The sequence below is a fragment of the Trachemys scripta genome, chromosome 2 (genome assembly GCF_013100865.1).
Source record: "Trachemys scripta elegans isolate TJP31775 chromosome 2, CAS_Tse_1.0, whole genome shotgun sequence".
NCBI classification, from domain to species: Eukaryota; Metazoa; Chordata; order Testudines; family Emydidae; genus Trachemys; species Trachemys scripta.
Window position 1 is genome coordinate 176,042,912 of NC_048299.1, and position 11,653 is coordinate 176,054,564.

At 40.6% G+C, this 11,653-nt stretch overlaps 1 protein-coding gene across 3 annotated transcripts in view; it reads right to left on the minus strand.

Annotated features, from left to right (window-relative positions):
- The window catches only part of SIRT5 (sirtuin 5), a 30,135-nt gene extending 18,885 nt beyond the window's left edge, over positions 1 to 11,250 (minus strand). The window contains exons 1-4 of one of the 3 annotated variants that reach the window (XM_034762378.1): positions 11,118 to 11,250; positions 6,923 to 7,064; positions 3,616 to 3,749; positions 139 to 364 (exon numbers count right to left, since the gene is read on the minus strand). In XM_034762378.1, the coding sequence (XP_034618269.1) occupies positions 139 to 364; positions 3,616 to 3,749; positions 6,923 to 7,040 (478 nt within the window). In that variant the 5' untranslated portion in view covers positions 7,041 to 7,064; positions 11,118 to 11,250. Of the gene's footprint in view, positions 1 to 138; positions 365 to 3,615; positions 3,751 to 4,916; positions 4,995 to 5,812; positions 5,866 to 6,922; positions 7,065 to 11,117 lie in introns of those variants that run through there. The other 2 variants (XM_034762379.1, XM_034762380.1) reach the window with 2 other exon arrangements.
- Between the last annotated feature and the right edge of the window lie 403 nt (positions 11,251 to 11,653).

Genomic DNA, 11,653 nt, shown 5'->3' on the forward strand with positions numbered 1-11,653 from the left:
CTGAATAAAAATGGTTTTGGTTTTCAGTTGACGTTTTTGACTGAAAATTTCATTTTCTGCAAAAATTCAAAGATTTCAGTAGAAACTCCGCCCTCCATCTTCTGATCAGTTCTAGTGTATGCGTGCATTAATACTAACCATGAATTTCTAAGAGGTGTTTTGTGCCTGCCTTTCTGTGGAGCTCATCAATGTTTTGAGTAATGACCACAACACTCCTTCCCTGTTTGCTCAGTCTGGCTTCACACTCGGCAATGGCAATATGTGCTGGATTTGGTTGTTTACTCAACATCAGCTCCCGACGGTAATGATAAAATTCCCACACACGGGAGGAGTTCCTTGCAAAGGCTTCTGGGGTAGCCAGTTCCTGAAAAAAAAAATTCATTCATTAGTAATAAGGGCAAAACGACTACACCTGATAGCTAGCAGAGCACCTCACCCTCCCTGATTGAACTAACCTCGTTATCTCCATACTGATTTATACCTGCCTCTGGAGATTTCCATTACTTGCATCTGAAGAAGTGAGGTTCTTACCCACGAAAGCTTATGCTCCCTATACTTCTGTTAGTCTCAAAGGTGCCACAGGACCCTCTGTTGCTTCTAACTACACCTGATAATAACTTATATGTGACTGTATCTACTATTAGGGATGTCAAACAATTAAAAAATTAATTGCATTATTAATCACACTATTAAATAATAGAATACCATTTATTTAAATATTTTTGGATGGTTTCTACATTTTCACATATATTGATTTCAATTACAACACAGAATACAAAGTCTGCAGTGTTCACTTTATATTTATTTTTGATTACAAATATTTTGCACTGTAAATAAACAAAAGAAAGTATTTTTCAATTCATCTCATACAAATACTGTAGTGCAATCTCTATCATGAAAGTTGATCTTACAAATGTAGAATTACGTACAAAAACCTGCATTCAAAAATAAAACAATGTAAAATTTTAGAGCCTGCAAGCCTACTCGGTCCTACTTCTTGTTCAGCCAATCGCTCAGACAAACAAGTTTGTTTACATTTGCAGGAGATAATGCTGCCCACTTCTTGTTTACAATGTCACCTGAAAGTGAGATCAGGCATTCTCATGGCACTGTTGTAGCTGGCGTCGCAAGATATTTACGTGCCAGATGCACTAAAGATCGTATCTCCCTTCATGCTACAACCATCATTCCAGGTGACATGTGTCCATGCTGACGACAGGTTCCGCTCAATAACAAGCCAAAGCAGTGTGGACTGAAGCATATTCATTTTCTTATCTGAGTCAGATGCCACCAGCAGAAGGTTGATTTTCTGTTTATGGTGGTTCGGGTTCTGTAGTTTTCGCATCGGAGTGTTGCTCTTTTAAGACTTCTGAAAGCATGCTCCACCCCTCGTCCCTCTCAGATTTTGGAAGGCACTTCAGATTCTTAAACCTTGGGTCGAGTGCTGTAGCTATCTTTAGAAAGTTCACATTGGTACCTTCTTTGCATGAAAGTGTTCTTAAAATGAACATGTGCTGGTTCCTCATCCAAGACTGCTATAACATGAAATATATGCCAGTAAAACAGAGCAGGGGACATACAATTCTCCCCCAAGGAGTTCAGTCTAAAATTTAATTAACGCATTTTTTTTTTAACAAGCATCATCAGCACGAAAGCATGTCCTCTGGAATGGTGGTTGAAGCATGAAGGAGCATATGAATGTTTAGCATATCTGGCACATAAATACCTTGCAATGCTGGCCACAAAAGTGCCATGCAAATGCCTGTTCTCACTTTCTGGTGACATTGTAAGTAAGAAGAGGGCAGCATTATCTCCAGTAAATGTAAACAAACTTGTTTGTCTTAGCAATTGGCTGAACAAGAAGTAGGACTGAGTGGACTTGGGGGCTCTGAAGTTTTACATTGTTTTGTTTTGGAGTGCAGTTATGTAACAAAATAATATATACATTTGTAAATTGCACTCTCAAGACAAAGATTGCACTACAGCACTTGTATTAGGTGAACTGAAAAATACTATTTCTTTTGTTTATTATTTTTACAGTACAAATATTGTAATCAAAAGTAATATGCACTTTGATTTAATTTACAACACACAGAATACAATATATATGAAAATGTAGCAAATAAATTTCAATTGGTATTCTATTGTTTAACAGTGAGATTAAAACTGGGATTAATCGCAATTTTTTTTTAAAATTAATCGTGTGAGTTAACTGCAATTAATCGACAGCTCTAGTTATTATGTAGATGACAAGATAATAACATCACAGTATTTGTAACCAGCTATATCTAACAAGAATACAAGTCAACAGCCAGAATCAGTCCTCCTTTTTCTATAGAGCCATGATAAGTCAGTGTTATATAGGAGGCCCGACTAGATGATCCTAACTGTTCCTTATGGCCTTATAATTATGGATCCATAAATACTGTATTTTATGCAATGAAGTAAGGCCATTCAAAGTTGCATATAATTTTACTGTAATATTATCCAGAATTCTCTACTTTTACACTGTGCACACACAACTCATTCTACACTGCCCAACCAAGCCTCCTCTTGAGAGTACAAACACAATACAAAAGAAAAACAAAGAAATTAAGTGCAACATAATAGTTAATATTTTATATGCACTAAAGAAGCCATAAAACTGGATACCTTTGCATGATATATTTTGTGCTACTGGTAATTTCAATTCTGCCTTAATTTATATATAATGTAGCCAAATAATAGGCTTTCATTCTGGCAGCAACTAATACTTTGTCTCCTGCATGCCTATAAAATCTCAGCCATAATTCTGCATTAATATGGGTTTAGCATTCAGTTTTCTTGTTTAAACGATAGGGGGAGAAAGCTCATTCAAATAAATCCATCTGAACTATATACTTGCAGTGCTACATAAAGATTGAACATTAATATGTCAAAGTTCTCATATGAAAAAAACAACATTTATATAAATATACTGTATTTAAATGCACAATTACTGAAAGAAATACAGGTGCATTTTTATCATATCAGTAACTGGATAACTACACAGCTGCTCTAGTTTCCAGAAGAATTAAATCTTTCATGAGCATTATCTTACACACACACACACAAAATTGATTATGATAGCAGTGCAAATATAAGAAAGGGAACATTAAATCAAGTTAATTTTGAGCCACAGAAGGAGCACAGACAGCAGACTGCAGTAGGAAGTTGTCAGAGTATGACAGACAAAAGCATCAAGACAAGAAGCAATCAAACAAACAAACAAAAAATGTACTCAATACTCTCCATCCCTGTTTTTTATATTTGTCTGAATTTAGAAAGGGAGAGGTGTCCTGCGGGAAAAAGGCAAGCAGGGAAGCAGCAAGGAGGACCCCTAAGTGTCTCCAAGACTGCTAAGACTGTTGTGCTGACCAGCGAAAAAGAGAAGTTGCAGTTGCATGAGGCTATCACAGTGGAGCGCGTGAGAAAGAAGCTGCAGAGATGGCTGAGCAGAGAACATTTTGTCACTACTGGAGCACTGTGGGAGCACTGCAATCCTTTAAATAGGTAGCTGCTTCTGACTCATTGTAATGGCACATCTGAATTAAAGAAATAATAGTAGCTCATCAAATGCCTAGCCCAACTACATACCTGAGCTTGCCATTTTCTCCAGTAGCCCCCTGTGCCTCTGAAGGTAGGAACACCACTCTCGGCACTAACACCAGCCCCTGTAATAATGGCTATATGCTTTGCTTTGGCAAACACTTCTCGAAAATCCGCCATATCTAAATATAATGGAAAAAATTAACAATAATTGATTCACCAGTTTTGTTTCATTTTTAAAGAGACCATTTAATCACTCAGATATATAGCAATGGGCATACAAGCACAAATGTGGCTGTTGGGCAAAACAGGCATACTTTTAATTTTAGAATATCTATTCTTTCCTGATGTTCTGTAGATCACAATTAGAAGTGTTATCCATGAGAAACCATTTTAAGCCCTGATCTTGTAAACACTTATGCACACAAGTAGCCCTACTAGCTGCAAGAGAACTACTCTTGTGCATGAAGTTAAGTACACGTGTTAAGTGTTTGGAAGACTGAGGCCTTAAACAAAAGTTCCTATGCTGGAATTAACAGGGATATAATAATAATTCTGAAATGCTGTAATTTCTAGTTATATGTAAACCCCTTTCAACCAAGGGGTGACAGGCTGACAATATCCTGAACAAACCTTATGGAATTAAGATAGGTTTAACTTAATTCAGTAAAGTTTATTGAGTTAGGGTTAATACTTTTGGGTTACACTGTATTAAAAATGCAACTGTGTATGTGATACTGTGGCATTGTATGTACCTTCTCTAGTAGGAGAGGGATGCTAATATACTACTTCCCCCTTTGAAGCCATCCTCTCCCCCTTTCCCCCCCCCAGAGGTCTGTATATAACTAATTGAAACTGGATTCTCCAGGGACCAAAGGACAATGAAAGGATTGGATAAACAGCCTGGGTTTAAACTGTCTAAGGGCTTCCAAGGAAGGCCCCAATCTTTAGATTAGGGTTGAAAGGACTGGGCCTAGTGAGGCCCCATAAGAACAGGTGCTAGTTCTGCACTGTGGCTGTGATAATCTTGTGATCACAAAGGAAATTGGTGGGCGGGGGGAAGCTGAAGGACTCCTCCTCCCATAGCCAATGTTAGGGTTGGGTGATGGCTGGTAAGCTTATTAGCATGCATGTAGATTCTTTTATTGGTTTTAGTATGTTTTCTCGGTAACGCTTTTTACCGTAAGAATAAAATAGGCTTGCGGGGGAAGTGCTGTGTGCTACTTTATAACTATAGCAATTACACCTGTTAACCATCGCTGAGGAGAAAGCAAGCAGGTGTCCTTGGGCAACCTGTCTGTGCTGGGAATAACACAGTGAAATCAGGGAACTGTGCAGCCTGGAAATACCCAGTCAGAAGGGAAAGAGATGCGGGTCTCCACCCAGAAAGACAATGGCTGGGAAGCTTGAGAGTGGGTGCCCTTGCTGGACCACTGAGGGGAAATACAGATGTAGTTACCCTGACCTGTGATACAACCATCTTAAAATTCTTCATACATTATGCTAATTACAAGGAAGACACAAACTAAAATCTAGTTAGTGTAAAAAACATTAATTGAAAATAGTTTAAGGTACAACACCTGCCTCTGAGTTATCTTGTCAATTTTTGGTTTGCATTTACATTTATCAGTCATTTTCCCAGTAATGTGTGAAAAATCCACACAAGTAGCTTGGAAAAGTGACTGATTACAAAGAGCAAAGAATTCAACTAATACACAAAGGGCTTGTCAAATGCACAAACTGAAAAATAAAAAATATTAGCATCTCTAATCTCATTCAATTATAGTCATCTTAGATGTTTCCTTGAACTATAGCAAACAAGATATTTGCAAAAAGAAATATGATTTGTATGTCAACAGCAATCCTTTAAATTGACAGATGTTACGTGACCTTCCCAATCTCATAGCTCAAACCAGACCACATCCCTCCTAGAAAGTGACTGTGGAGGTGGACCTTCAATACTGACCATTTGTATTTTACTATTACAATCTAAAACAGTGGTTCTTAAATTGGGGGTCAGGACCCCAAAGTGGGTCGCAACCCTATTTTAGTGGGGTTGCCAGGGCTGGCTTACACTTGCTGAGGCCCAGGGCCAAAGCTGGAGCCCAAGCCCCACCACACGCGGCTGAAACCTGAGGGCTTAGGTTGCTTGTTGTATTCAAGTTAAACTAACTATTCTGATGAAAGATTTTCATGTAGATCATCACCTGGACTTGAACAGCTGTAGCATTACCCAATGCCCTACCTGTGAGTTGGTGGGAGTGGTTTCACTACCTCAATTCCTGCAGAAAGCCTGCACTGCAGAAGGGGAGGAGTGAATTTTACTCTGTATGAATATGCAAGACAAATCTAAATATACACACAAAAATATACAGTGACACAAATATATTGCTTATTTTATAAATATCGACATGATAAAAAGTGTTAACAGGAATAGCCATTTTGACCCCTAACTATGTCAGGAACTTGGCAATCATTCAGCTCGATTGCAAGGAAGGTGACTTTCACCCATTTTTAAAAAAAACAAAGCTTCACAGCCACACTTCTCCATTTAAATACTTGTCTCTCCAAGAATCTCACTTTCAAACTAAAATACAGATTGTTATTATTAAAGCCCAGGCAGGTTCAAATCAAGTTTTTATTCAATCATCATTCTCCTCCTGATTATTACAGTTTCATTGTAGTGATGCTGTATTTAATGTTGAGACTGCATTTCCATTCTAAACACTCATTATCAGGCACTTGTAACTTGGGACAGGTAACCTTGAAGGCTGAAATTTCTCATGCTAGGTCTAAGCCTAGAAGGAAATTTTTTTAAACTTTTTTTTTTTTAATCTTTTCAGTCATTTGAATTCAAAGTTTAAAAACATACCATTTATTATATTTTCCATAGGATTTTCTTGCACTTAAACAACCAAAACATTTTTTAAACTTCTAGCTTGCATCCACATGATGACTAATTTGACTTGTTTCCAAAAGTTAAGATTAAAAAGTTACAGAAACACAAGGAACGCGCAAACAACATTAATTTCCCATAGCTTTACAAAGGGATAAGGCAGAGAACTGATACTACAATCACAGAGCCAAAAATGATTCAGCAAAGGAGACTGGTGGTTTGGACCTTGCAATCTTTAAAATAAGGAAATATGTGCAGGCGTTATGCAGTATGTTTATATAATATACTCTCTCCAGTTTGGAACATTTATGTTGTTCAGTACTTTGGGTCTGCAACAATGCTGCTTAACTTTAAGATACTCAAAACTCAGAAAGCAAGGAAGAGAGAACAATAATTTACAGAATATTTGTCTGGAGTATAGAAAGAAAAATACATATAAATTCATTCCTGTGCTCTTACTTGAATTAGGGCGAGCCATTTCTAAGCAAAGCTTTTGTTTCTTGGAAGAAGAAGGCGGCTTAAGTCCACAATATGCTTGCGAAACCAGCCTTCTACTGGTAAACTGGAAGAGACTCATCAGGATCACTTTATAGTTCTTAATCTGAAAAGAGATATCAAATGAAAAGTTATATGAATACACGTTTATGTGGCAAAGACTATACAGCGAATATACTCTTAAATACTCTCTTTTCTGTGTCACAAAAAGAATGAGGTTCAGTATTTACCATTTCATCCTCCACCCCGTTTATCCAGCCCAAGTATTGCTTATGGACAAAGTTCACAACTACAGTATTTCAAATTTACAGATCAAATAATATGATAAAACATAACATACAATATTTAAAGGACTGCCAATCCTCCTCTTGTGGAGAAAGTACTGAAATACGTACATTTTTTCCAGGCTTTTTCCCAGTACGAAACAGACATGTCAAAACCTTACTTGAACTCAAGGTGGAATAGTCAATTAATATTTTCCCCCATAAAATGAATTAATTCTTTCCCTCTGCTGTGACTCGAGTCCTTGTATTGAAAACATACAGTATGATCTCATGGGTTTAATAAAAAAAATGTGATACTGTGCAGACGCAGTAATGCTTAGCCAATACAGGGCTTTTAATTTTTAATACCTCATACAAGCATTAACTAATTCTGAGATTTATTCCCCCTTTACAGATGGTAAAACATACACTGGGCAAAATTCACAACTGGAGTAAACTATTACAACTTACACTGATTTCACTGGGAATTGTGTCCCCTTATGACAAGGCTGATGAGACTCTGAGACAGGGTAAGGGTGACCAAGTGCTTAGTAGGCCAATGGGCTAAGACCATGCAGCCAAGCCCATAATACAGATTTCAGTCCTGGTGTTAGATCCAATTACCTCTCAACACAGTACAGCTGCTCTATCCTTTTCACCTTGGTATTGTAATTTTCCTTATACTATGTAACATTTATAAAAAATGAACATATTGGAAAGTCTTATTGGTAGTATTTATAAGTCAATTTTCCTCTTTAGTGGTAAATGGAATTTAAAGTATTTTTAAAAGATAAATCCCATATAATCCACAAAAACATAGAGATAATCAACTATACAAAAATGGAGGTAAGTAATAAAAAAAAAAAACCTTCATATTTATGTTCACTACAACCACATATTTTTTCCCTTACATAGAATCTTCCCGGATATTTAAAATCCACAGTACTTTCCACTGACTCAGATGTTCTTACATCCCAATCAAAAGAAGAAGCTCCCCCTATATTTGGAAACTGTCGGAGGTAAAAACCACACACAAAACCAGTGATTATTTCCCTTATTACCTCATCATTCTCATTATAATATTGAAAGAATAATCTATATAAAAATATTTAAACCAATTTTAACTATCTGGTATTGATGACAGAACTACATACTAAGATTATATTAATGCAGAGAGTTTATTGCACTTTACAAAGATCATGATTTCATTACTGGCATCACAGCATAATAATTTTGTCTATCAGACACGTTAAAAACATTAATTTTGTTCAAGCATACATTAAAAATAATTATACTCAAAATAGATCACATACAGGTCTGTCTCATCTTACGCTGGGGTTACGTTCCGCAGTCAGCGCCTAAAGCGAAAATCGCGTATGCTCAAAATTACATTGAGTGTAATGGCGGGCGGAACTGCCCGCACTACAGAAACATTATTTAAATTGTTATTTTTTTCTTTTTTTTGTTTTGTTTTTGCCGACCGCGTAAAGCTGAAATTGCGCATGTTAAATGCTCCTAAGATGCAACAGACCTGTATTGTACATACATACAGCTTAGACAAGCAACTGTAGTGCTGAGAGCATACTGTAGCGCTGAGAGCATACTGTAGCATGTATATGATGTTTCACTGTGCAACAAAGTAAAAGACAACAACAGTATGTCAAACAGAAACATTTGGGCCTAACTCCTGCAATGATAAATGCATGGGTGGACTTGTGTTCACAGACCCAATCTGTGGGTGTTTGCATTCATGTAACAATTTGCAGGTTCTCATATTAGAATCTCACTGAGGCAATGGTTTGTGGCAGGAATGAGAGACAGATAAAGGGAAGTCTTATTTAAAGGGTCTCATTGGGTTAAACATGGGAAAAACTTTCACTTGCTCTTTTCTAGACTAGAAAAATGTGAGCGTTAACAATTCAAATGCAATTTTGCACCTAGTGTAGACACAGTTTAGCACTTTAAAAATGTGCTAGCTCGTTGTGTTCAGCCTGAGTGCGAGCCTGGATTAAATACAACATATCCTGCCCACATTATATGCCGGGGTCTGTCTAGACTAGGATAATAGGTATTTGTTTTTTAAATGTATTGGGGTGACCTTAACCAGCTAACACATTAAGACTCACTTCCCCCTACTTCAAAGCAAGTAGAAAAATATTTATCAAAAATATCCAAAAATTTTACACTCATCCAGCCCCAGAGTCTCTGGTTATGTCCGTGGTCCAAGAAAAGACCAGATCTACCAAGGGTATGCTGAAAAATAAGGACTCCAAGACCTGGATCTTTTCAGGCATAAGGCACATTCATCTGCCTCCCTCCAATTTTGTATCACAAACTACAAGGCCCTTTTTGCTAAATACAGATTTTTGGCATGGGAAAGGATAAGCCTGTACATATCCAAATTCTATCAGGAATGTAGAGAAGCGCTAAGAAAAGCCATCAAAGAGTACCAGATGGTAGAAAAGATGGTGCCGCAGGTGGCTATGAACATATCAGATGGCCCATGGCCATTAGCTCTACCACACAGTGTGCCTCTTGATCACAGGTATCCAATATTTATTGCATAGCAAGTACATGTGACTAGAGAGGACATCCAACAAGTTGGATGAAGTTGTCCACTCCCTCAAGGATTCAAGGGTGATGCTGAAGTCACTAGGGATCTACACCCCAGACCATATCATGTCTAATCTAGAAAAGAAGGCTGAGAGGGAACAATACAACAGTCTGCAAATATACAAGAGGTTGTTATAGAGAGGACACAGCTATCAGTTGTTCTCCATGCCCACGAATGGTTAGACAAAAGTAATCAGTTGAGTTTGCATCATGGGAGATTCAGGCTGGATATCAGGAAAAAAATAACTGTAAGAGTAAAATTGTGGAATAAGCTTCCAGGGAGGCTGTGGAACTCGCATCATTGGAGGTATTTAGGAATAGGCTGGATAAATACCTGTTGGGGATGGTAGGGTATACTTAGTCCCCCTCAGCATGGGCGGATGAACTAGATGACCTTTCAAGCCCTACATTTCTATGAAAATAGAACTTGCCCTTTCTATGCTCGGATTTTCAGATATGCTAGGGACGGTCTTCACACAGTTTTTGTATGGCTTGAATTATACCTAGTGTAATGAAAGCTACACTGGGTATAATTCAAACCATACAAGGAATAGGCAAGCCCTTAATGTGTGTCAGTGTAACCCACACCCACTCGGTGTGACACTCTTATCCCTCTAGTAGTGGCTAGGCCAGTGGTTCTCAAACTTTTGTACTGATGGCCCCTTTCACACAGCAAGCCTCTGAGTACAACCCCCCTTATAAATTAAAAACACTTTTTTCTATATTTAACACCATTATAAATACAGGAGGCAAAGTGGGGTTTAGGGTGGAGGCTGATAGCTTGTGACCCCCCAAATAATAACCTTGTGACCCCTGAGGGGTCCTGACCCCAGTTTGAGAACCCCTGGGCTAGGCAACACGACTCATCAGCCTGCCACTGACTTGGCACCCGGCCCATTCTCTTAGCTCAGTCAACAGAGGCTCACACGGGGGCTACCAGCGACCCACTCCCATGGTTTAACAGGTGGCGGCCTAAGGGGCCTGGGCTGGAGAAGAAGGAGGGGGTAAGCCAGGCAGGGTGGCTCGCAGGCACTAGGGGCTCAGGCTTTGGGAGCCCGAGGTCCCAGCATGGCTCCCCCTGCCAAGGCGAGGCCAGCCCGGGCGGGGTTATGTCAGGGGGATGTTATCAGCCCCGCCCAGCCCCTGACAGGGCCGTGAGGGGAGAGCCCCCAATTCACCCCCAGCCCGCCCCGCCTCCCCCGGGGAGGCCCGAACTCGGCAGGTGTCCCGGGGGCCCAGCCCCGTCCCTGAGCGGCGCGGCCCGGCCCGAGGCGGGTACCCACCTCCGCAGCAGCGCCCGGTCGGAGGCCGCAGCGGCTGGTGTCGGGGCCCAGCTACGGCCGCTGCTGCGTGCAGCGCGGCACGTCCCGCCCCTGGAGCCGTCGCCGCCGCCAGAAGGAGGAGCCGGGCCCGGCCCCGACCAACCCACGCCCCCGGCCCTGCCCTTCCCTGCCCTGGCGCCCGCCCGGGGGATCCAGCGGCTGCGCTGGCGGGAGCCCAAACCCCGCCGCTAACACCGAGCCCCCGCGGCTGCGCCCCTCGGGCTGCCGGGGCCGGGCCGGGCTCCGCTCCGGCCGCTGGTCACAGGCTCAGGCGGCCCATGAGCGCAGCAGCGCCTGTCCCTCGGCTCGGCGCGTGCCAGCGCCCGTGGGGCCGCGTCCTGCACGAAAGCAGCAGAGCTCCCTTGCCAGCAACCTTCGTTTCCTGCTCCGAGGAGCTCCCCCTGTCCCGGCAGAGATTATCTTCTACTCAGGGATTTCCCCAACACCCCCGCCCCAGTTTCGTGAATTAGTTACCTGCAGTGTTGCCAATTTGGTAA